The sequence below is a fragment of the Erpetoichthys calabaricus genome, chromosome 16 (assembly GCF_900747795.2).
Source record: "Erpetoichthys calabaricus chromosome 16, fErpCal1.3, whole genome shotgun sequence".
NCBI lineage: Eukaryota > Metazoa > Chordata > Cladistia > Polypteriformes > Polypteridae > Erpetoichthys > Erpetoichthys calabaricus.
The window spans coordinates 71892883-71917854 of NC_041409.2; the positions used below are offsets into that span (position 1 = coordinate 71892883).

General features: G+C 38.7%; 1 protein-coding gene across 5 annotated transcripts in view; it reads left to right on the top strand.

Moving 5' to 3' along the window:
• The window catches only part of mapkbp1 (mitogen-activated protein kinase binding protein 1), an 82293-nt gene that overhangs the window by 20684 nt on the left and 36637 nt on the right, over window positions 1-24972 (top strand). For 4 of the 5 annotated variants that reach the window (XM_051919729.1, XM_051919730.1, XM_028822398.2 and 1 more), the window contains exons 3-13: window positions 2207-2269; window positions 8599-8656; window positions 9331-9501; window positions 9742-9879; window positions 10000-10182; window positions 10443-10460; window positions 15091-15251; window positions 17460-17649; window positions 17768-17905; window positions 18571-18755; window positions 19049-19140. In XM_051919729.1, coding sequence (XP_051775689.1) covers window positions 2207-2269; window positions 8599-8656; window positions 9331-9501; window positions 9742-9879; window positions 10000-10182; window positions 10443-10460; window positions 15091-15251; window positions 17460-17649; window positions 17768-17905; window positions 18571-18755; window positions 19049-19140 — 1397 coding nt within the window. The remainder of the gene's footprint in view (window positions 1-2206; window positions 2270-8598; window positions 8657-9330; window positions 9502-9741; window positions 9880-9999; window positions 10183-10442; window positions 10461-15090; window positions 15252-17459; window positions 17650-17767; window positions 17906-18570; window positions 18756-19048; window positions 19141-24972) is intronic. The other variant, XM_051919731.1, reaches the window with a different exon arrangement.

The following is a 24972-nucleotide window of genomic DNA, read 5'->3' on the forward strand; positions in this document are numbered from 1 at the left end:
TAGAATATTTGATACATTTTCTAGTGCATTTAGGTCTGCTATTGGGCCTCCTGAGCTTGTTCTAGGCATTTAGTGTCTTGACAGGGGTGCTGGCATTACTAAATGGTAGCATAGTGCATAGTATGCACTGTAGCTTTAAAAGGCAGTCTAGTAACAATAGATACCATATCAGCAGATTGCCTTCTGGGAGATACCCAAACTTCACAACAGACATTAGCAGGCATTTGATTGATCTGAGACATTTTGCATTAATGCCTCAGTCCCTTTATCTGCTATGGTTAATACTTTCTCTAAAGTCTTTGCTTATGTGAAGAGTTTTATGATACTGTCCCCTATGAAAGGTGCATTACAGAATGTTTTGCTTGATTTCTGTTTCTATCTGTGCTACTGCCTTCATTTTAATAGTGGCTTTTGCAAACTCCATATTTAGCAGCTTTAATGATTATTACAAAAAGACATTATGTAGAAATAATGAAGAAAGGATTTTTCTTAATGAGCCCTTGTACTTTTATGCCATGTTAGAAAACAAAGAAAGTATGTGGGTGGGTTCTCCGGAGTACAGTCTCTCTGTCTTCTACAATCCCACTAAAGGTCTTGTGATTTAATCTCTGATACTTAATTGTCAGTAGCTAGTATTGTCAGTAGTAGTCTGGTGTGTGACTTTATTGTCAGTAGCTAAGTGTCATTTGTGTCTCATAAGGATCAATTTCTCCACATCAGGTTGCCTGTTAACTTACCAGTGAAAGTTGGTCAACATATAAATGGAACAGTGATCTATTTACTGCCTTGCAAGTCAAGTGTGTTTTTATGTAGATGCAGTCAAAATAAATTATTTTTATATTTCAGCTAAACAGTTTATAGATTGCATAAAGCCACTCTTGCCTGCAGAGTCTCAGGATGATTAGGTTGTCTAGCATGAAGTACTGGTATAAGCCAGAAGAATCAAGAAGTCCTAAGCAGCCCTAGGATATACCACATGAAAGTGGTATGTGTTTCATTCCTGTCACTAGCCTGTGTTTCTCTGCTTGAAAATAGTGAGAAGAAAAGCAATCAACTGCTTGTGAGCCTCTCCATGAAGATTATTTGGGGGTTCACTGACTGTCAAATGGATACATTTTGCTGTGCCAGTCCTACAAATGGCTGTGTAAGTGACCAAGGGAGGCATCATGGTTAGCATATTGTGGCAGGTTCGTAAGTCAGGATCTGGTGCACTGCCACTGAGAAAAGGATTTGCACTTTCATTACCTGGAAAAAACAGGCAGGGTTCAATGATATTAACACATTTCATAAATTCACTGAGAAATGCTGCTTTCTGTAAAATAAGGTTGATATTTACTGTACTGGGGTACTCTGTATCCAATGAAACAAAAGAAGGTTATTATTATTATTATTATTATTATTATGCAAATATTGAAAATGAGTTTATTATATTGGGGCATCGCGTCCAATGAAACAATTGATGTTTATTATATTGAACCACACCTACAGATGACTGTGCAATTTAATATGAGAGATGCCCTAGGAAATTTAACAGATAAGGAAGAAAAGCTATCATTGCCTACTGGGGGCAGGAAAGTCCAACTTAAATCAAAAATGAAGCTGTTAATCTCCTAAAATGAGGAGAAACACAAGGATCAGTAAAATAAACATGCTTTTGTAAAACTGCCTGGCACTTCATCCAGTTAAGAAAAGGACTCTAGTTTTACTGAGACACAACACAACCAGTAAAAGAGAATCTTTATTAAGATGGGAGGCCCTGTAGCCCATGAAAATAAACGATTAATTATACAGAGAGATACAAGGACCTGTTTTACTGTATGCAGTAACAAATTTATTTAGGTTGTGAGCACTAACAGCATTTTCGCCGGCCATGATATGTGATGGTACATTGAGATATATTCTAAACAGATATGGCTGAGCTACACCCAGTAAAATAGGGACTTTTACATTTTGGGAGACACTTCATTAAGTGTGACAGTAGAATTTCATTATGTTGTCTCAAGAATTCTACATTGATGAAGCACATTGTTTGTAAAATTTGTAATTAGTATTTTACCTATACTTGTTGCAGTATTCAGAACCTGCATTCTGTGAATAATGCTATACAAAAAGATACATTGAAATGAATCTTCCTCAGGGTGGTTTTGCCTGCTATACTTATTTGTAATACATTAATTTTAACTCCTTGCTTTCCATTATTTTCTAGGTGCGTAGTTGTATTGCTCAACTTGAAGAAGACCAAACAGCATCACATTCTCAATAGCTCCAGGTATGAACAAAATTCCCCCCGCCCCCAACCTTCCCCAATTCCACGTTTATATGCTCCATCAGGGCTGCCAGTCTTTCTTGCTCTTGAAACCATAGTAACCTGTGCCATTGTTAGTAATTGGCATCTGAGCTAATGTAAATAGGAAACTGAGCCAGGCCGCCCTGCTGCCACTGTCAAAGTGGATTATGAACTCTTTTGTTGACACCTTACAATGCATGACTCACTTTTGCTTTAACTACATGGTTTTATTAGAGACAGAAACCAGTGCCAACCATGGGCTGCAGTACGTCTTTAGCCTAGAGCCTTGCGAGAGTTGTGTAAACACACAAGGAGCTGCTGTAAGGTGTCCTGTGTGACTGCAAGTGCAACTTTATTTTGACTTGTTGGGACTTTTAATAAATTGAATACATTGTTTGTCTGGCTTGACAGTCTTCACACAAAAAATACAAATGGAAGCTGGAAACCACATTAATTCTTTATCAGAGCTTGAAACATTCTTTTTTCATTGCACTATTTTTTTCTCCTGTTTGAATAGCCTGCTGTGTTTCTTTAAGTGTCTAACACTCAATGAATCAGGAGCAACTGAAGCCTGTTTTCTTTATAAGAAGAGAGGATTTCAAACTTGTTGTCTGTGCCCATACTTCTTTTCATTCCAACTGACCTCACTCAGTTTATGCCTTCAGTGTCCTGTAAACGTTTTCTTATTGAAAGTCTTCTCAGAATAATTTGTGCTATGTACACAGAAGTTGCTTAGTTCTCCTCAGTTTAAGAAATATCATTGCACCAGCTTACTTAGCAGAACTGGAACAAAATATTAACAAGCAGTGTTTCAAAAAATAAATAAATAAAAGTATCTTCTTGTTTCCAAGAAACAAGACTTAAATTCATAATGCCCTATCTTCATATTTCATCCAGGCTATATTTGAAACCTGCTGTGCTTAAATGGTAATTTTACTTGCTTAACATGCCCATATGTAAATGAACACACTTGCAACTACAGATTGATAGAACATATGCAGAAGTCTTCTGCTCATGCCAAAGGACCTTACCCTTCTCAAGAAATTAACTCTTACCCTTTTTGTATATGGCTTCTCTGTTTGCATTCCAGACAAGACATATATCCAGATGCTCCCCAAGCACCGATACATCAGAACAATCTCTGCTTCTGCTCCCTTACTGAAGACTGGAATTGGGGGAACCCACAGTTTTGCTTTTCCTAAAGTTCTTTGGGAAGGCATTGCACAAAATGAAGTTTGTGTAAATGGACTTGCTTCCTATGGAAGGGATGAATTCTAGATTTGTGAAACTCTTATTTAAGAAACAGAACATAATAACAAAACACAGCCCAATCAAGCAAATCAAAATGGCATGTACAATAGTATTTTCTTAAGACAGTCCATGAAACTTTGCATTCAAATAAAAAAAAACTTAAAAAATGTTATTAACATAATAATGTAACAGACTAGAGTTGAAGTGAATTCTTCACTACATTTATTTTAATCTCTCTATGCATTGGTTTCTTTATGTATCTTTTTTATTAATTTCAAAATCTGTCTGTCTACCTGTCTATTGATAATTATTTCATTGAGTGGTATTATTCATCAATTACACTCTTTCCAGATAGCAGTAGGAAGCAGGAGCAGGAAAATGTTGCTGTAAACGTTTGGTCCCATTGTGCTATTGGACACTTACTTTCACAATGAAATGTCTGAACAGTGACAGAGGTGTTTCTCTACTTTGGCAAAGTGTATAACAAGGTTACTACAGATGCAGCCCCATGTGGGACACCCTAATTCTATCAGCTTTTATAATCAATTTTTCCTTGTCAGCTTTTGCTTGCGGGGTTGTCACATTGATTGGTGGTAGAGACAAGGTTGTTCTAGATAAAAAAATATTCAAATTAGGTATGTGTGGAGCTGGAGAAACCTGCTGTGCTAGTACATAACCATATACAAATCATGTCTTTAAAAACAGAACAATTCAAACAATGTTCTTTGCTATTGGTGGGAATGTTTGTACTATGTATTTTCCAGATGTCACCCGCTATGTATGAAAAGCAGAGGTCCTTTCAGAATGTCTTATGAAATGCTGCAAAGAGAACTTTTGGGAGCAAAAATGAAAAGCAGAGCATCAGTGCTTAGTAATTTTGATGTGTTCTTTTGCATTACGTTTTACAAATAAATGCCAAAAAGTTTGAGCTTTTAAGTAACTGCACTAATAAGAATGAATTGCGGAGTGTTAAATATCTGTAAACCCATTTCTTACAAAGAAACACATTGCATAGATCCTTTAATTCAACCTTCTCCTTTTATAAAAACTACATGTCTATGTTTTTTACATTTCTGCTGCCATTCTGGAAGAATAAGGTTTAGTAGCCAGGTAACCTTGTTCTTCTCTTTGAAAACTGCTATCAAAATAGGTACCATGAGTGTCTACTGTCTGTTTCACATTAGTTACTCAGTAGAAGCACAGCTAAATTAAGATGCTGAAACAAATATTTCTAATTCAGTATACAGTAATACCCTGCTTAACACCACCCCGTTTAAAGGTGTTTTGTACTCAGTAAAAGCTGTCCTTGTTAATTCTTAGGACTGTTCATTACTGCATTAATCAATAATGTTAATTTAGTGGCTTACAGGGCTGCATGCAAAAAACAACACAGATACAGTATGTGGCCAAATGGTGTGTAAATGCGTTGATTATTTGTTAGTCTCACTGAAGCCAGATATATAATGTATATGTCTGGAGACAATCATGGGCAAATTTTGCTTATAACTGTGTGGAAACAGTTAGATGGCTTACTGAGTGTCACATTTCTAAACCAATCCACTGCCTCATGAAGGAGGCACTCAAAGTAGGGGCGGTGATTTTGAACTGCAAAGATCAGAGGTGCTCTTGTTAACCTGGTCCAATGGAGATCAAGCAATGGAGATTGCAAAGAACCATCTACAGTTGAAAAATCTCCTAAAATAAACCCTATTAGACATATAAATGAGTGTCATGTGTGCAGGAAGCACATTGCACATTTTAAAAATAAACATAACCTGATGCAAGGGAAAAACCTTTCTGTAGCATCAGATTATACATTGACATTTGACAGCATCAATCATATATAAATTTATAGTATACATTTAACATGAGATTGAAATTGTTTCTTGACCACCACCACAAAGTACATAAGGAAAGTAACCTATAAAAATATATCATTTTTGGATGGAGTATTTATTAAAAAAAATACACTCAATATAAGTTCCTTCAACTAATGCTGAATAAAAATTCATTAATGTTACACAATATTTGTATTTTCCTTAATGTAATAAAATATAGTGTTATAATGACCCTGTTTAGTGATGTTTCAGTTAGTGCTCTGTGTTCTAGGAATCTATTCTGAGTTGTCCGGTGCCTGTTAATGTTTAAACAGGTATACTGTGGTCACAGGCTTTTTATTCATATAGTGTAAAGTCTTGGCCTTTTCTTCTTGTTTTTCTGGAATGACAACATTTGAATAATGAATCAGAGCATCTTGCATTGGTAAAATGGAGTGAAGCAGCAACAATTAAAATGTTAATTTTAAAAATGAACAGGGGTAAAATGAATACACATATAATTAAGGACCTCTCTCTGCAAGCTTTCCAGTGATATGAAAAAATCGATGCTTGTATGGTTGTTTTTGGCACAACTGCCCTGGAATAAAAATAATGCCCTATTATTAACCTCATTTAAGAATAATAAAGATGAGTGACACTGAATATATATATTATTGTGTACTAAACAAAGATGATGAAGATAAAACAGCCCCATCTGCTTTCACAATTCCCTAAAAGTCTTTTGGTACTCCAGACTTGAATCGCACTACCATTAAGAGCTGGTATAAGCAAAGAAGTTCAAGTTCAAGTTCAAGTAGGCTTTATTGTCACTTCAACCATATACAGTTAGTACACAGTGAAACGAAACAACGTTCCTCCAGGACCAAGGTGCTACATGCAACATAAATTTACAACATAAATTAACAGAAAAACTAAACTAGCTAACTAAGAAATGTGCAAACAAAAGCAACAAAGTGACAGTGTGACAAAAACACAAACGTAACATAATAATAAGGTGTTGTGGTGATGAGTTGAGGTAGTGGAGAAACAGTAAACATTCCTTAGTGTAGCAGCAAAAATTAGGAAGTAAAGAAGTTAGTGCAAAAAGTAGTCCAGTAATGGATATTGTGCAAAAAAAGCATTGACAGGTTGGTGTGTACGATAGTTTGGTAGTGTAGGTCAGTGTGTTTGCGCTTGTGTTGATTAGTCAGTCCAATCTCAATGTTTTGAGGTAGTTGAGTTAAGCTAAGTGATAATGTTTGTGTGTGTGTGTGTGTGCATGCGTGTGTGTGTGTTTATCAGTCCAGTCCCTTTTTGTTGAGGAGACGGATGGCTTGTGGAAAAAAGCTGTTGCACAGTCTGGATGTGTGTGCCCGAATGCTTCGGTACCTTTTTCCAGATGGCAGGAGGGTAAAGTGTGTGTGAGAGGGATGTGTCCGATCAGCCACAATGCTGGTGGCTTTGCGGATGCAGCGTGTGGTGTAGATGTCTTCAATAGAGGGGAGAGAGACCCCGATGATCTTCTCTGCTGTCCTCACTATCCGCTGTAGGGTCTTACGGTCCGATATGGCACAATTCCCAAACCAGACAGTGATGCAGCCGCTCAGGATGCTCTCGATAGTTCCTCTATAGAAGGTGGTCAGGATCGGTGGTGGGAGCTGGGCCTTTCTCAGTCTTCTCAGAAAGAAGAGACGCTGTTGGGCTTTCTTGTGTAGGGAGCTGGTGTTGAGGGACCAGCTGAGGTCCTTCTCCAGGTGGACGCCCAGGAATTTGGTGCTGTCGACGATCTCCACAGAGGAGCCGTTGATGCTCAGCGGAGAATGGTCGCCTCGTGTCCTCCTAAAGTCAACAACCATCTCCTTTGTCTTGTCAACATTCAGAGAGAGGTTGTTGTCTTTACACCAGTCCGTTAGCCCCTGCACTTCCTCTCTGTACGCTGACTCATCGTTCTTGCTAATGAGACCCACCACGGTCGTGTCATCAGCGAACTTAATGATGTGATTTGAACTGTGTGTTGCTACACAGTCGTGAGTCAGCAGTGTGAACAGCAGGGGACTGAACACACAGCCTTGTGGGGCACCTGTGCTCAGTGTGGTGGTGCTGGAGGTGCAGTTCCCGATCCGTACTGACTGAGGCCTTCCGGTCAGAAAGTCCAGGATCCAGTTGCAGAGGGAGGTGTTCAGGCCCAACAGGCTCAGCTTCCCGATCAGTTGTTGGGGGATGATCGTGTTGAATGCTGAGCTGAAATCTATGTACAGCATTCGAACGTATGTGTCCTTCTTGTCCAAGTGTGTGAGGGCAAGATGGAGTGCAGTGGAGATGGCGTCGTCCGTTGAGCGGTTAGGACGGTACGCAAATTGCAGTGGGTCCAGTGAGGGGGGCAGCAGGGTCTTGATGTGTCTCATGACGAGCCGCTCGAAGCACTTCATGATGGTGGGTGTAAGTGCAACAGGACGGTAGTCATTGAGACAGGACACAGAAGACTTCTTGGGCACGGGTACGATGGTGGTGGCCTTGAAGCACGTGGGAACGACGGCGCTGCTCAGAGAGATGTTGAAGATGTCGGTAAGAACATCTGCCAGCTGTTCTGCACATTCTCTGAGCACTCTGCCTGGGATGTTGTCTGGTCCAGCAGCTTTACGTGGGTTGACTCTGCGTAGAGTTTTCCTCACATCCGCTGTAGTGAGACACAGCACCTGGTCGTTCAGAGGAGGGGTGGTCTTCCTCGCCGCCACGTCGTTCTGCCTGTCGAACCGAGCGTAGAAGTTGTTCAGCGCATCTGGGAGGGAGCCGTCACCGTCACAGGCAGGTGATGTCGTCCTGTAGTGTGTGATGGCTTGTAAGATTGTAAGATTGTATTGTAAGATTAAAATATTTACAAAATGATGCTGAATGTGACAGAGGGCCCCCTTTTTGTTGGAGGAGAAACAGAAATAGACTATCCAAACTGTTGAAAAATTGTGAAAATGAAAAAACAAGCTGTGTGTGAGAGTGTCAAGTGTTTGAACTGAGGCATAAGGTGCTCAAAGGCACCTACATGGCAAATGAAATTCCACCATCCAACCCCACTGTAAACAAGAAGTTGTCTTTTATGTAATTGAAATCTCCTGTACTGAACTGTTATTTTGTTGGCCAGACTCTTTGATATGAAAAACACTATCTAAAATAACAATTGAAGTGTCAAAACAGTAGAAACACCTTTAGCAATTTAGTGTTTATAGTCTGGGATTCTTTTCTTTTTAGGAAAACAATCACGGCTCTTGCATTTTCTCCTGATGGCAAGTACCTTGTTACTGGAGAGGTAAGTAGCGCACATTGACTGTATTCTCTTTTAATTTTTTAATATGAGGTTGAAGCATATTTAATACTTTAGACATGCAAGCTGTGTGGAGGGTCAGGCATTGATTTTACTGTAGAGGCTTTTGTTGCAATATTCTTACATACCACCTTTCTCAGTGGGCTAGCTGAAAGACTATCAAGCATAAACACATTACACATGTTACAAGAATAATAAACAAAAATTAAAAGAACATTCTATATTTAAAAAGGATAATTGTGTAACAAATTCAGATACTATAAGCTATAACTCAAGCAGGTGTTCCACTGTCATTCTAAACTTCAGAGCCTACTACATGTGTGGCCTCTAATAAACTTAAATTAAAAGGAACTGGAAAAACAGAAATGTGAACCCAGATGCTCCAAGAGTGTAAATGGTGGGTGTTTTGCTAAGCTGGTAAAGGCGGTCATGTGACCACCTGTTTGGCTCACTCTAGTGAGACTCTTCTGTCATACTAAAAGTTTTATTTTTTGCACTGTACTGTTAAGTTTGAGAATGTGGAAATAACTGTGAATTTGTGTGTTAGTGTGGCCAATAAACAGCACTATATCAAATATGCTAAAAATACTTTTTCACACAATTTATATGCTTGTTGTTATTAAATCTGCCTGTCTCTCTTTCTCTCTCTGTCTCTAAAGAGCGGGCATATGCCAGCAGTGCGTGTGTGGGATGTGGCTGAACGCGCCCAGGTGTCTGAACTGCAGGAGCACAAGTATGGTGTCGCCTGTGTGGCTTTCTCACCTAATGGCAAATACATTGTCAGTGTGGGCTACCAGCATGACATGATTGTCAATGTATGGTCCTGGAAGGTATTGTCACAATCTATAAATCAGGCGTGTGACTCTGTCTGTCCATTTATGTCATCCCTCTGCTTGTCTGCTTTAATGTTAAGCTTTAATGACAAATGGCTGACTGTTAATACCATCTGTTGAGAAACCATTCTCCTTCTGTGCAACCTTCCTTCTCTGGCACCTTTCCACCACTACTTTCTGTACAACGTCCCAAAATCTCCAGTTTTTCAGCTTTAACTCTATAATCTTTACTTTCAGAAAAATGTGGTGGTGGCAGCCAACAAAGTTTCCAGCAAAGTGACCGCTGTGTCCTTTTCTGAAGACAGCTCCTATTTTGTCACTGTTGGCAACCGGCACGTCAAGTTTTGGTACCTGGAACATGCCAAGTCATCTAAGGTGAGCAGTTCAGAGCTCTTTTATTGGTAAGGAATTGAAACATTGTCTTGTCATCTGCTGCTGTTATTACTCTCTGCTTTCTGATCACTGTGTAATCTTTAGATTTTCTTGAAATCTCAGGTGACTTCCACAGTGCCCCTACAGGGTCGGTCCGGCCTCTTAGGTGAACTGCGCAATAATTTCTTCAGTGATGTGGCCTGTGGACGAGGACGCAAGGCGGGCAGCACTTTCTGTATCACTTCTTCTGGTCTACTATGTGAATTCAATGACAAGCGATTGCTGGACAAGTGGGTTGAACTCCGGGTAGGTAGTCTACCACACATGTCTTTAACTGTTATTGGCAGCATGCAGATAAATTGTTTTCTTTGTCACTCTACCTTTTGATCATTTTGTTTGAGGTTGGCTTCCACGGCTGTCGTTTTCTGTGCTGATTATTCAACATGATGAGCATGGCTTTCTTTCTTGATTTTTTTTATTTTTTTTTTTTCCCTGAGACTTTGAGCTGTGGTCTAATTGGCCTTCTCTCTGTCTTTTTCTCTTTATATCCTCAATTCCCTGAACAGAACACAGACAGTATCACAGTAAGTTACAGTGTGCTTCTGGTAGCCCACATCTTTGTTCTCGTCTCATTGTCAGACAGACATTGCACACATTTCATTGCTGTCTGATTGCTCATTTCCATACTATCTAGTGTTCAGCAACTGACCAGGTCTTTAAAGGTGACTTGGAGCAACTCTGTTATCCACTATCCAGGCCTGGAATAGGTGGCTTGGAAAACAATTTCTGTATGCTAGTCAAGTCTGCTTAGTGGGTTGGAAGAAGATTCCTGTCCTCTGGCCAAGCCTGGATGAGCAGCATTTAGCAAGTCTGCTGTGCCCTGCCCAGCTCTGGGTAAGCACATTAACATAGGATCCTCGCTGCGGCCGGCTTACAGGAAGTCTCCCATCCACTGGCCAGGCATAAATTTGAATGTGAAGTTAGCCTTGTTTACTATACTGACAGGACCTGAAGTCATCAGCTTGTGCTGACAATGCTGAATGTGCCCTGACCATGGCAGTCACTAGGCTACTCTATGCAGCTTAGATCCAAGCCTTTTCATATCTGAAATTATTTTCTTGACCAAGTACAAACAATTGCACTTCTGACACTAATTGCGTTTTTTACATTTTTGGGATACTGTGTGCCTTGCTGGCTAGCCATATGTACTGAAACACAGTATAAGCAGCCAGCAAGCTAAGAGGATGGACAATTGGGCTATTGTGGCTTTCATCTTTCTCAACACAAAACTGAACAATCGTGCCCCTGTCTTTGCCGACTAGGCCAGTCTTCATTCCTTCAGAGCAGAACAGCACTCCACATCAGGCATTTGTCCAGATTAATTTGCAAATGCAGAGTTCATTAAAATAATTTCCATAAACATCTGAGTGATATGTGGGAGTGCAAAATTATGAATAACCTTAGATGCTTGGAAAAGCCCCATATCCACCACTTCTTTGATACTTTGACTAACTTTGATACTAACCCCTTATCTGTAAGAATTAGTTTTACAACCAGTTCGTTAGAATCATTTGCACATTTGCACCCTTTACAGGCTCTGAATAAGCCGTCATATTTGAAGCTGCCCTCGTTTACACTTCTGCTTTATTATGCTTCCTATTTTATAGCATATATTCATTGTTATGGTTTTATTACTGCCTAAAGCACTTTCTGGGACTATAAAAATGAAGACACATTGAATGGCTGGTTTTTGAGGGAAAGGTAAAACAAGGATGGGAATACAAATTAAGGAGCATAGTCACTTACAGTTTATTGTACATACTGTACATAATACCATTATTACATTTTCCAAATATTGAAAAGGTGAAGATTAGTATTTTATTTGTTTCAGTTTGGTGTGATTTGTGCTAGCAATATGGCCAACTGGATAATACTTGGGACTGTGAAGTACAAGGGTGTCAGTTTATCATCATTATCTATGTGTGAGATATTGAATATAGCATATAATTTCATATAGATATGAAAAAAGTATTGTGTTCTGTCCCTTTAAAGTACTCTCAAGTGGTATTCACTGAAGAAAGGTGCTATTTAAAACATTTGGTTGGAGATGGAAGTACAAGGATACTATTCTACTGCTGCTGCTAAATTCCTTTGTTACCTTGACATTGTAGAAATACGCTGTACTGTTCCAGTTACACACTTCGGTATGGTATTCACTAAAGTGAGTGCAATATCCATCTTAATAATAGTACAAGTGCCTGTGTGTCTGTTCGGTTGGTTTGTCTCTACTATCTAATAGATGGCACATCACAAACATTAGCACTGCTTTTATGAATCCAATACCTAATGATATGTAATAGAGGCATACAGTAGCAACCAGATGGACAAACTGCACTACAAATGTTACTGCTGAGATCTACATTGATTACTTAGATTATAACCTATCTTAGATGCGTAGCACAGCTAGGTAAATAATGCTTATTGGGTCAATATTCCTTTAAAGAATATATATTTTACATTTTATAATGTTAAAGGAAATATTTTGTCATATTTTGAGAGCTACATATCACTTAGTGTTGGAGAGTAAAAGATTTACCCCAACAGGAAGCTTAGCCAGTTTTTTTTTCTGCTTTTTTTTGTTAGGTGACATCTACATACTTCATTACTTCCCATAACATTCTGTTCACTGAATGACAAAAGTCACTTTACGTATCATGGGGGAACTACTTTAAAAATGTTTTTGAAAGCATGAGTCATATCTATTCAAATTATTCTTGTAAATTTTTTAACTAAGTGAATTTTTAATATGTTATACATTTCAGCCCATTTCTGTTTTGCTTTGTACTTACTTGTTAATACTTCAAAAATCAGTATTGTAGCATCTGTTTTGTGGAATGGTGAACAGGGCTTGGTCGTACACACTCAACATAGTTATTAATATAATTTATTCTGTATATTGTAGCTACTATTAACAACTTAAATAGATTCCACTACAGTCTTATTTTTCTTGTCTCTGTCCAGCTCTTCTTTTTCAAGGTTTCTCTTTCCTAACTCTACTTCTCTACTTTAGCATCCTGTTTGCATTCTGGTGGAGTTGCATGTTTATAATTTTTCCTACTACTCCTTCAGGCAGTATAGTTTAGTGGTTATAGCACTGGGTTGAAAGCACAAGATTGTAACCTTAATCTCCATCTTTGACTGCTGTGTGACTGTGTGTAAGTCATTTCAACCCTGTGCACTTCTTTTAAAAAGGAAAAAATTCGTTTAGCTATGAAATAATCCTAAGAGCTGATCACCATGAAATACACACTGCTAAATATTGAAAATCTCCCAATTTATCTTGTAGGAGCAAAGTATTAAGGCTATTCCTCACGCCTCATACCCCACATAAACCGACTAGATCACTCCTGCATAAGGTTTGGGAGTTTGCCAATGTCATTATTTTCATTGTTGCCAAGTTTTTGTTTGTGAAAGGAGTAGCATTGAGTACAGTTCTGAAACAGTCAATTAAGAAAGCAAACCCCAGCCATCACCCTCAGGCCACTTAGCTTTTTGGGAGGATATCTTGTGACCTCTCTGCTTTTCACTTGGAACAACTATACTAGTACTGAGCAAAGACTCATGGATGTGGATGACTACATGTTTCTGTTTGCTTTAATACAGTAGTGCTAAATTAGTCCAGAATAACATCTTATTTTGATTGAAGTATGATGAATCACTTGAAGAGACTCTCATACTTTCTCATACTTTCTGAATTAAGAAAGAGCTTCTTCTGTTCCTTATAATTGAATGAGTAAATAAGTAAAAAAGAGCAAGAGGGGTGTATCAAATGAAAGGAGTGAGAACATGAGCATGTACAAATTGAGAGTATAGAGGTAAAGGAGAACTGAAGCAAATAAAATAAATCAGGATGTGAAGAAGTGAGAAAATTAGTGTATATGAAAGATTATAGAGCAAGAGAGTAAATAATTAAAAAATAATTAAGAATAAGAGGATATGTGCAATTTAAATGATTATAGACATGATTGAAGGAGCACTGCAACAACTAAAATGAGTGAGGACATGAACAAGTTACTATGTATAAGAGGTGAGAGGGTAAATGTGTGCATGGAGTCTAGTGCATGTAAAATGAGGGAGGATGTGAGCAAGTGGAATGATGATGAGTAAGTATCAGAGATAAAGCCGAGGTCATATTATGTGACTTGTAGTTGTGGAGTATGTCAGATTTGCGGAATACAGTCTATGAGCTTGTTGTTGGACCATGTCAGTTTAAACATCTGAAAATCGCTGCCCATGTCACATTTTCCAAATGAGTGCCAACCTTCCAGCACAGTCGCCCTCACCCCTTTTTGTGACTGCCAATAACTTGCTGCCTGACGGAGCTGTAACGATTGTGAGGATGCTAAGATTCACACCATCCGAAGAGTGGGATTTATTTATTTTATTATGGCACGCACACACTCACACACAGAGACACTGATAAAAAGGCTTAATGAATCAATAAATAATATAGATTTAATAACAATAATATATACTGAGCAGATATTTAAGGAAAGAAAAACAGGTGTAGATGACGATGGTGTGAGGAATGAAAACCCCTGTGAACAGATCTCTGAATGATATATAAGGTTTTGTCCTACCAAGTTGCAGTTGTAGTGTGAAAATTTGGCATGATTGGGAGCGCTCCTCAGACAAAGACGTATCCAACCAAGATGAAATCACACAGACAAGCAGGCACATACATCCAGACAGAAACTGTAATCCATGGTGGTTGTAGTTGTAATCCAAAAATATGTTTTGTAGAAACAAATATAGACAGATGATCTTGATTCTCAATTCTCTCTGTGTCCTTCTTAAAGAGAGCTCCTAATTCCCAGCAACCCCAGCCACATTGAAGCTGCCCAATGATGAAATACAACTGGGGCTGCTGGTAGTTGCAGGAAATTTAAGTAGCACTGCTACAGAGCTGATGCTGTTAAAAGGGTTAACAGGCACGTCAAGTTCAGCTGCGAGCCTCTACCATTTTTTTAATTTTCCCATTCTGTTTTAGAACTTAAAACTTTTAAGACCTAGTGACTTTATACCTCAGTGACCAACCTACCCCACATACACCACCAGTAGTTTAAGCTTATTTCCACTGCCCTCTGCACAATTTCTTAGCTATGTTTTTCAGTGTTTCTTTTGGCAGTAACATGACTTTTGCTTCTCCTCCAGACATCAATGGCAACTTCCCTTTCAGTGAGTGAAGAGCTGATATTCTGTGGATGTGCCGATGGAACAGTGCGTGCCTTCAATCCAGTGAATCTTCACTTCATCTGCACACTTCCAAGGCCACATAGGCTAGGTGTGGATATTGCTACAGTAACAGATGCCAGGTAAATTGGAGAGAAGACAGGATGTAAGAGGCTTGCTTCATAATAAACAGAAGAAAGAAAGAATGAGAATGAGGAAGAGAATAAGTACATCAGAAGGGATTGATGATATAAAAGAAAGAAAGAAAGAAAGAAAGAAAGAAAGAAAGAAAGAAAGAAAGAAAGAAAGAAAGAAAGAAAGAAAGAAAGAAAGAAAGAAAGAAAGGTTCTCCCTGTCCGTAAATCAAAGTATGAATAGACATAGGAGAAAAGAATGGAGAGGCAGTCACTTAGAGACAATAAGGGGGAATGGGAGAAAAAGACAGAACAGAGAAGGAAGGCTACCTTGAGTGCTAAACAAACAAATAAAATGGTAAAGAAGAAAGCATTGAAACTAGATTGGCAACAATGAGGGAAGAAGGCGCAAAGAGAGTTGAGAATGGGGCAGATGGTAAGAAGGGGGCCTTTGCATTCCAAAACAGGTGTGGGTGACTCTGATCACAGCTGTATTTAAAACAAACATGATATGTTTGGTTTCTATTAAGTTTTATACTGCCTAAGGGAGAAAAACTTTCAGTGAGTGCAGTAATGGCAGTTTCTTGATGAGAAAACCATTAGAATCTGTGGGCACCTCCAAGCTAACAGTGAATCTGATTCCACCCTGCAGACTTGCTGTGCCAGTTGTCTCAATAGGTCTGGTCAGGCCTCCGATGATGTATCTGCAGTCCTAGGTTCTACTGTCTCCACCAGTTAATTTCTGGCACCTTCTCAAGGCATTTTTTTTTTCACCTGGATGTGCATTTATATTCATTGGCCAGATTATAAGGAATTTTGCCACCCTAGGCTCCACCACCTCAAATCCATACTCTCGGCCAGTGGAAAGGTCCTTTGATGTATTAGAAGAGGATTGGTGGTGGGTTGTGAGGGGAGGGTTGTCGTATAATGACATTCAGGGTACCACAGTGGTAGAATACTTTTTAATGTGAACCTAAAGCTTAGGAGCAAGTTTAGGAGAGGGAACAGATTTCTGAGGAATGCCTTCTGTTTGACAACTGGCTCTGAGAAAGTGTAAGCATCTTGACTTGCATGTGATAATGAGAACTTCACAGTCAGTAAATCTTACTTGTTTGGCCTTGTGCTTGGGAAGGATCAGCCTGCACAGTAATAAAAACGTATGCCTTGCTTGTTCTTCCATATTCATGCAGACTCTGTGCAGGTACAGAGAAAAACTTTGAGATCCTGTCTTTGCCACCAGGCAGAGTGCCCATCTCCATTAGACTTTCTGTTTAAAGTACAATAATGAGTGCTTCCATCTGAGGTTGCCTACTTTTGAATAGAGGTATCCTGATGGAGGCAGTTGTAATGCGAAAGTAGCCAGATGTTCTTTACTCCTGAATTTCCTAGTATCTCTTGTAAGCTTTGCCTCACTTTCACCTTGATATCAATCTGCCTCCTCATGTGATACCCACTTCTCTTTGTTGCTTCTCTTAAAAAAAAAAGATGCCTCTTTCTCATGCCCCATTCTATCAACAGGTAAATTTGTCCTTCTTACTGTACATCCCTCTTTCTACATCTGTAGTTGATGTCTTCCTCATTAGTGTTCATCTCCCCTCAATATGTCATGTTCTTCTCAGTGTCCCTTCCTCCATATGTGATGTTCACTTCGGTGTCCCTCAACAATACCTAATGTCCCCTTAGCGTTAAGGATTCTTTCTTCTGTACCTGATGTCCTCTTTCTTTGCCTTCCCATGATATCCTCCTCTCTATCCTGTCCCTTCTCTAAACACATGTTTTTCTTCCACCCCTTAATGTTCTCAGTCCCCTCAGTCTAGTTGTCCCTAGTCCTGTACTGGATGTTATTCTCTGTCCTGGTCCTGTACTCCTGTATATGAAGATTTTGTTTGTTTTTCTTATCTGTCAGATCTAATTATTTCCTTTGCCCGTATATCATTAAATACAATACTTTGTTTTGCCTTATCTATAGCTCTCTAATCCGCAAACTGCTTTTACTTAAGTCAGCCTGCCTTTTTTGATGTCCTTCTGTTCGTCCGTCTCTTACAATACCTGATGTGCTCTTCTTTTGTCCAGCAACTCCACCTCTATCTTACTGCATAGTAATACCATATACCACATACATGTTTAATCTCTTCTAAATTACTGATATTGTATCCTCTTTTGGAGTGCACTGACAATTCTCATATACCAATACTTTTGCCTCTTATCTTTCAACAGTCATCTGTTCTGCACCCAGGCAGATGCCCGCTTTCCAGATGTGTTGGCAGTGACCTATGACTCCACAAACCGGTGGCTGTCATGTATTTACAATGATCACAGTCTCTATGCCTGGGATGTCAGGGATCCCCGGAAAGTAGGCAAGGTCTACTCGGCTCTCTACCATGCAGCTTGTGTCTGGAGTATTGAGGTGGGTACCTGTATCATGTATGAACTCACATGTCTAAGTACAATATGTAAGCTTGTGCTCCAAGTAGTGTTCAGTGTATATTTTGTACACCGTTTTACTTATATTTTGCCTATTTCAGGTGTACCCTGAACTACCTGATAGTAGTCAATCCCGGTTGCCCCCTGGCTCAATTCTTACCTGCTCTGCAGATAACACAGTCAGGCTGTGGGACCTGGACAACCACAGTACAATGCTGACCCGCAATGTCATCAGCAATGTAAGTTGGGGCCTTAATCCGTATTTGAAATGATCCCAACATGATTTCACTTTACTGTGAACCTCATATTGGCTCATTTTGGTATAAGAGGAAGAATGGTGGCAGTTGGTAAAATCCCCTAGATGAACAGTGTATTATATAAGTTGTGTCTGATTAGGATACAGTCAAGAAAGTGAAGTAGAATTTTTTCTTCAGTTCCACAGTGTAACTGGGCAGTATCAAAAGAGCAATTCCAACCTTCCTTTTTCTATAATAGGATTTCCAAGTATACTGTAAACTCCGTTTGCAGCTCCCTGCCCCAATAACACTGGATACAAGAATTTTGACTTGAATGACTTCAGATACTTGGGGAAGAAAAGGTTAATTTTTATCCTATCCATAAGCACTCCTGTTTTGCATTGTATTTGCCTTCATTAAGTTGAGGAATCAGATGATCTTTGTGTTTTGGAGGAAGTTGTCGTGTTTTGCATATGTTGTGGTTTCAGTGGCAATTAAGCATGATGGATAACAACAAATCTAATTGCCAAGTAATCCAAGTGTACATCAGTAAGGGATATTTTGCTATTTTCTGTATAGTCAAACTGGAAAACATATTCCTAAGGAGATCTTTGCAGAATGAACGTTTTGTTACCAAAAGTAAATAATTTTATCTTGTTTTTGTATAGGATCTCTTGAAGATCATCTACATGGACAACAATACCTCATTCCTGCTCGACACTGAGTGTAATGCTGGAAGTGCCTCAGAGAAGGCTGAGTCCCAGACTGCTGATATCAAAGCTGGAATACGCACTTTATGCATAAGGCCTGATGGACAACATTTAGCATCTGGGGACAGGACTGGCATCTTGAGGTACCAGATGATGTGGTTGAGTGTTTTTCTTGTACAGGATATGGAAAGACATTCAGATAGTCCATCAGCAGATTAATCAGCTCATCTGTGTGGAAACATTATTCAGTTAAGCCATAGAGGAAGAAGGAAAAAAGGCACCCATTTACTATTGCCTATGGGATTTCATTCATTTGGTTAGGGCTATGGTAAGGGTTGTTTTGGGAGGGGGGTGGTGTGGTGTCCCCTATTTAATCCTGGTAATAATAAACACAGTGAACACAACTGACCAGCCTAACCTCTTGGATTCTTTGCAGGGTTCATGATTTGAAGACCATGGAAGAGATTCTTAAGGTTGAGGCCCATGACTCAGAAATACTCTGTCTGGAGTACTCAAAGCCTGACACAGGTAAGAATGCGACAAAAGTGTGTTCAGCCTTCAAGTAATATATACTAGAAATACTTGGACCTACCGTCCCCACAGAAGTACCTTTCACAAAACACAGCACCCCAGGTCATTCCACTTAGGTTGCTGCAATATCCTTTTCTCCAAGCCAATATCAATCGGAGTCCTTTCCTGGCAGTCATGTTGCATGCTATTTTTTCATTTTAATATGTTGGGGTGCTTGTGTGCCTATTCTTTTCTGGGAATAACGTGGCAAAGGATGCCTGCACCTCCATTTCTTTAATTGTGTAAGACTGTTACGTTCAGAGTGAATGACTTGCATTTACAATGCTCAGGTCATGTGCTTTGACCTCTTAATTTGGTATTTGTGTTTTGTATTTTGATCAGAGAGTATGACTTTCGGTTGTTAGTTGACCTGAAAAACGTCACTGTCAGTGCAATGTGTATATGCAGTGGTTGTTGTGTTGCAAATGATCAATTGACCTGTGCAATATGCTTCACTGTCAATGTTGCGTGCATACTCAGAGGTTGTTTTTCTGTCAGGCACAGTGTATGGTCATGCCTCTGCTTGTTGTGAGAAGGACCCAAACCCCAATTACACGAGCGATGTATTTTGCACCTCCAATTTTGGGATCACGTTATGCACGTTACATCATAAGCTCTTCATTAAAACCAAGAACGAGGGTCAAGATCCCATGGTTTGCCAGTTTTTGCGTGACAGATGGACAACCGTTAGCATTTTATATGTGTACTCACTGGCCACTTTATTAGTTACACCTTGCTAGTACCGGGTTGGACCCCGGTTTGCCATGTAATTCTTCGTGGTGCTGGGAACATTCCTCAGGGATTTTGGTCAATATTGACATGATAGCATCTCACAGTTGCTGCAGATTTGTCGGCTGCACATCCATGATGTGAATCTCCCGTTCCACCACATCCCAAAGGTGCTCTATTAGATTATTAGATTGAGATCTGGTGACTGTGGAGGCCATTTGCGTACAGTGAACTCATCGTCATGTTCAAGAAATCAGTTTGAGATGATTTGAACTTTGTGACATGGCGTGCTATCATGCTGGAAGTAGCCATCAGAAGCTGGATACACTGCGGTCATAAAGGGATGGACTTGGTCAGCAACAATAGTCTTGTAGGCTGTGACATTTAAACAGTACTCAGTTGGTAGTAAGGAGTCCAAAGTGTGCCAAGAAAATATCCCTCACACCATTACACTACCATCACCAGCCTGAACCGTTAATACAAAATGGGATGGATCCATGCTTTCATGTTGTTAATGCCAAATTTTGACCTTACCATCCAAATGTCACAGCAGAAATTGAGATTCATTAGACCAGGTCACGTTTTTTTTCCAATCTTCTGTTGTCCAATTTTGGTGAGCCCGGGTGAACTGTAGCCTCAGTATGTTCTCCTTCTACTGTAGCCCATCTGCTTCTAGGTTCGATGTGTTGTACATTCAGAGATGCTTTTTTGCTTATAACAAGTGGTTATTTGAGTTACTGTTGCCTTTCTATCATCTCAAACCAGTCTGGCCATTCTCTTCTGACGTTTGGCATCAACAAGGCATTTTTACTCAGAGAACTGACGCTCCCTGGATATTTTCCCTTTTTTTGGACCACTCTCTATAAACCCTAGAGATGGTTGTGCATGAAAATCCCAGTAGATCAGCAGTTTCTCAAATACTCAGACCAGCCCATCTGGCACCAACAACCATACCACGTTCAAAGTCACTTAAATCTCCTTTTTTCCCCATTCTGATGCTTGGTTTGAATTTTGAATTTTCAGGTCATCTTGACAATGTCTACATGCCTAAATGCATTGAGTTGCTGCAATATGATTGGCTGATTAGGTACTGTATTTGCATTAACAAGCAGTTGAAGAGGTGTACCTAATAAAGCTGGATCTTTTTCTTTGCTTGTTGTAGAAATTAGAGTAGACGCATGTTTCTTAGAGGTTATAATGTTTACTATATGAAGAAGTATAGGCAACAGTGATAATCTCTGGAGATTAATTCTACTGAGACAGGTGTAAATGAGTACAGTGACCTTTGTGACTAAATATCTGTAAATGGCCTGGCACTCAAAATACACTAATTTGAATAAATACTCATAGAATCACTGGGGGAACTTAAGAAGTGTGACTCCTTTTTAAAATACAGCTGTCATAAATTTTTCCTGTTTTCCTCTTTGACTAGTCTTGGACTTACACTATATTTTAAAGTTGAGTGGACTTTGGCTCACATCTCTATGCTGGATTCAAAACTTAATTTTATCATCTGATGAATATCAACAGAGTCCAACCCATCCTTTATTAGACAGGATGCTTAAGTACTTTACCACCATGTTATCAATTCATGGTTGGACCTTTGCAATTCTCTTTTAATGATCTTCTTATGTGAAGTATTAACTGATTAAAACAGGACCATAATGTTACTGCCAAAGCCTTGACAACAAAAATAAGTTCTGTGAACACAATATCCACTGTTACCTCACCTAAATCAGTTTTCTGTCAGATACTGTATCATCTTCAAAACCCTGTGACTGACTTACAAAGCTGTTTGTCTCAACACTCCAGAATACCTGTCTAGGCTGCTTACACCACATAAACCTTTTATACGGTGGAGATCTTCTGATGCTGACCTCCTTAAAGTTCCAAATCCCCATTACACAACATTTGTCATACATATTAAACATGTGGGTCTTTCTTTTTGGAACTTTCTTCCTATGCTCAATATGTGATGCTTCATTAGCGTCAATATTCAAGTACAGACTGAAAATCTTGTCTGGATTTTTAATTACCATCCCCTTTATTGATGATTTTTAACAGTTTCTGCTCCTCACTGACACAATGCTAATCTGAATAATCCATATAGCTAGCTATAGCTTTGAAAGTTCCATCTACAATTTATCAATGTATCCTATCCAGTCATTTTCTTAGTTATCACTATGATGTCCTCTTCCTTGTAGTTGTATATCATAGCTGTGATTGATATTTAAAAACTTCCTTCTTTTATTGTGTCAGGCACACCTCTGTTTCCATCTTTCATGGCTAACATTTTATATTTGCTATGTTTTTATACTGTATGTACTTTTTTATGTACAAATGCAAAAAATAAATAAAAGTTCCTTTTACCTTTCCCTGTTGTTATTTAACAATATTTGAAATAAAGGCTGAATTGAAATTGGACACTGTAATCAACTAATATGCATATTTTATGTAATTTCCTGTTATGTTACAGTATACTCACAAATATGTACAACATTTAGTGCCCTATGAAATTGTTATTATTCTTAGGTGTTTCAATAGTAACATAGTTGATAGTTCTGGATTTAATTCTGTGACATTCTTTATATTAGGTGGAATATTATTCAGGTTTCATTAATATTATAATATATTTGGCAGATGCCTTTACCCTAGGTACTTTACAAGTCCTGGAGTCTTTACAAGTGTTTACTTATTTTTTAAAGTTTGACTTGCTCCGCATTACATTGTGAGTCAATACTGGAATTTGAACTGACAACCTTGAAGGTAGTTTAAAGTTCAATGTGCATTTACTACTATGGTACTTCTTAGAGATCTTGTACACACACATTCTACTACCTGTGGGTATATTGTTTGTTTAGCACTCATGATAGTTTGCTCTAGGGATTAGTTTGTACACACTGATAGATAATTGCTAAGAAGTTCATTAAGCCACTGACAGATTCATAGGTTAAATGGAGGATTTAGTTCTAAACTTAACTGGAAGCCCATTAAGAGATTGGGAGTAATGTGATTGGTTTAACTGCCTAGTTATCCAGGACAGATTTCATTCTACCCAAAGATGTCCTGCATGGTGCTATACTAAATTCTCTATCAGCTAATATGTGTAGATCTCAAAGGATTCCATCATAATGTAAACTCAGCACATGCTCCAGCAGAGTCAGTTTTCTTGTGTTCCCAAATGAGCAGGGCTTTCTTACACCCCCAATCATTTACATTAGCTCAGCTAGCATTTGGTGAGGGTATTTTTGCATAGGTTAGACTTTGTTCTCTGCAAAAGCAGACTTTACTATTATTATTATTACTTATAATTTGTCTGATTACATTATCCAAGATAACTTAAAGCATTTGAGAGATACAATTTCTTTACGTGAGTTGAAGCTACAGTTCTTGTCTGCAGCTTTAAAGCATAGAAAGCTAGACCATGGTAGCTTATGTATACGTATTCATGTGCAAATCTGCATACTCTTCAGTTTTCTATTAATGGAGCAGTTAGTGGTGATGATGTAAGTGAGAGCTTTGTTTTGGGTATTATTGGTTGTAGGAAGTGACATGCACTGGTTAAACGCACACACTATACCTGTATATGTGATAAGGAGATTACTGTGTGTTATCTGCTAAAAATAGGTAAACTTGGATGTTCACAGTAAATGTTGAAGGTAAGAAAAAACTATAGAAAGTAGTGTGCACTTCTTATAAAATGACTAGATGTCATTTTCCTATTATAGATTTGGTCTGCTTTTTTAGATTAAATTATAAAGCTTAGGAAATTTTGCATGAGCCATCACACACTCCTCACACTCTGATTTCTCTCCTTGCAAGATTAGAATATACAGGTTTCATTACTGTACAACCCCACAAGTTCTGTGATCTGGTATGTTAGCTTTGAACTCCAAATATGAACAGCACAATGGTTAGCTTTGTGGCCTGTTGTATACAGAGTTCTGGATTTGAATTGCAGTTTGGTCATTTATGTTTGTGTGACCATGTGTGTGTCCACTATGCAATGAGCTGCCATACGATGCTGGGTTTGATTTTGCGCTATAGTCAATGGGTCTGAGACAGACTCTGCTACCCTACTATCCTGAACTAGTGATGCTATGTTATCATAATATACTGGGTTGTATATTTGTATGAACTTCAGCAAATCATTAGAAGGAAAGTGCTTTCTTTGAAAGTATGATTTTTTTCTAAATGTTACGGCCTAATACTGTCTGAATTCATAATTAGTGTGAAGCACACCAGTGAGTTAAATTCTTCATGAATTTTCCAGTGCACCTATAGATTTTAAGCTAGCAGGGTGTGCCCTATTCATGTTTTCGTCCCTAAGCCAATGTTGCTTTACAAGATAGGCCCTGTGGTCCATAGTGCACACAGTTGCATTCTGCACTTCATTGCTGATTGAAAATAAAGCAGCTTACAAATCACACTTGTCACACTTGCATACTTCACGTACATTTCACTTAGCTCTAGATAGACGTGACAAGTGCTTAGAGACTTACAGTGCTTCACTCTCGACTAATCACCAAACCAGCTGCCAGCTTCCTCAGGACTGTGAATGTACAGATGAATTGCCACAATATTGCTGGAAGCTTTCTATTTACTGTTATTATAATAGTAAAATCTATAACATTAAAGAATATAGTACCTGTTTATTTTTGTGATTTCAGTTTTGATAGTCAACAAGGTTTTGCGGTTTTGTGCATTTGTATGGGCACCTACTTGTGAAGCTGTACATATCACTTAATTACTAAGTCAAAAATTAATACAGCTACAGTAGGGTAAAGTCTTTATGCAAGATTTTGATGCATTAATGCATTCAATGCATTATTACTGTTTATTGTCTAAAGCAGGCTGAAAAAATTATAGTGTGAATGTGCCTTATGAAAAGGTTTGGTTACCTTGTCTGTCAGTATTTGGTAAGACATACTTTAATATAAATCATAATCAAGTTATTTTTGTAATTGTTTTATGTTTTTTTGTCCACTGTTAATTTTGAATTTTTTCATTCACAAATATCTGTTATCATTTTTCATGCACAGGTTAAGGCCTTTCTAAAAT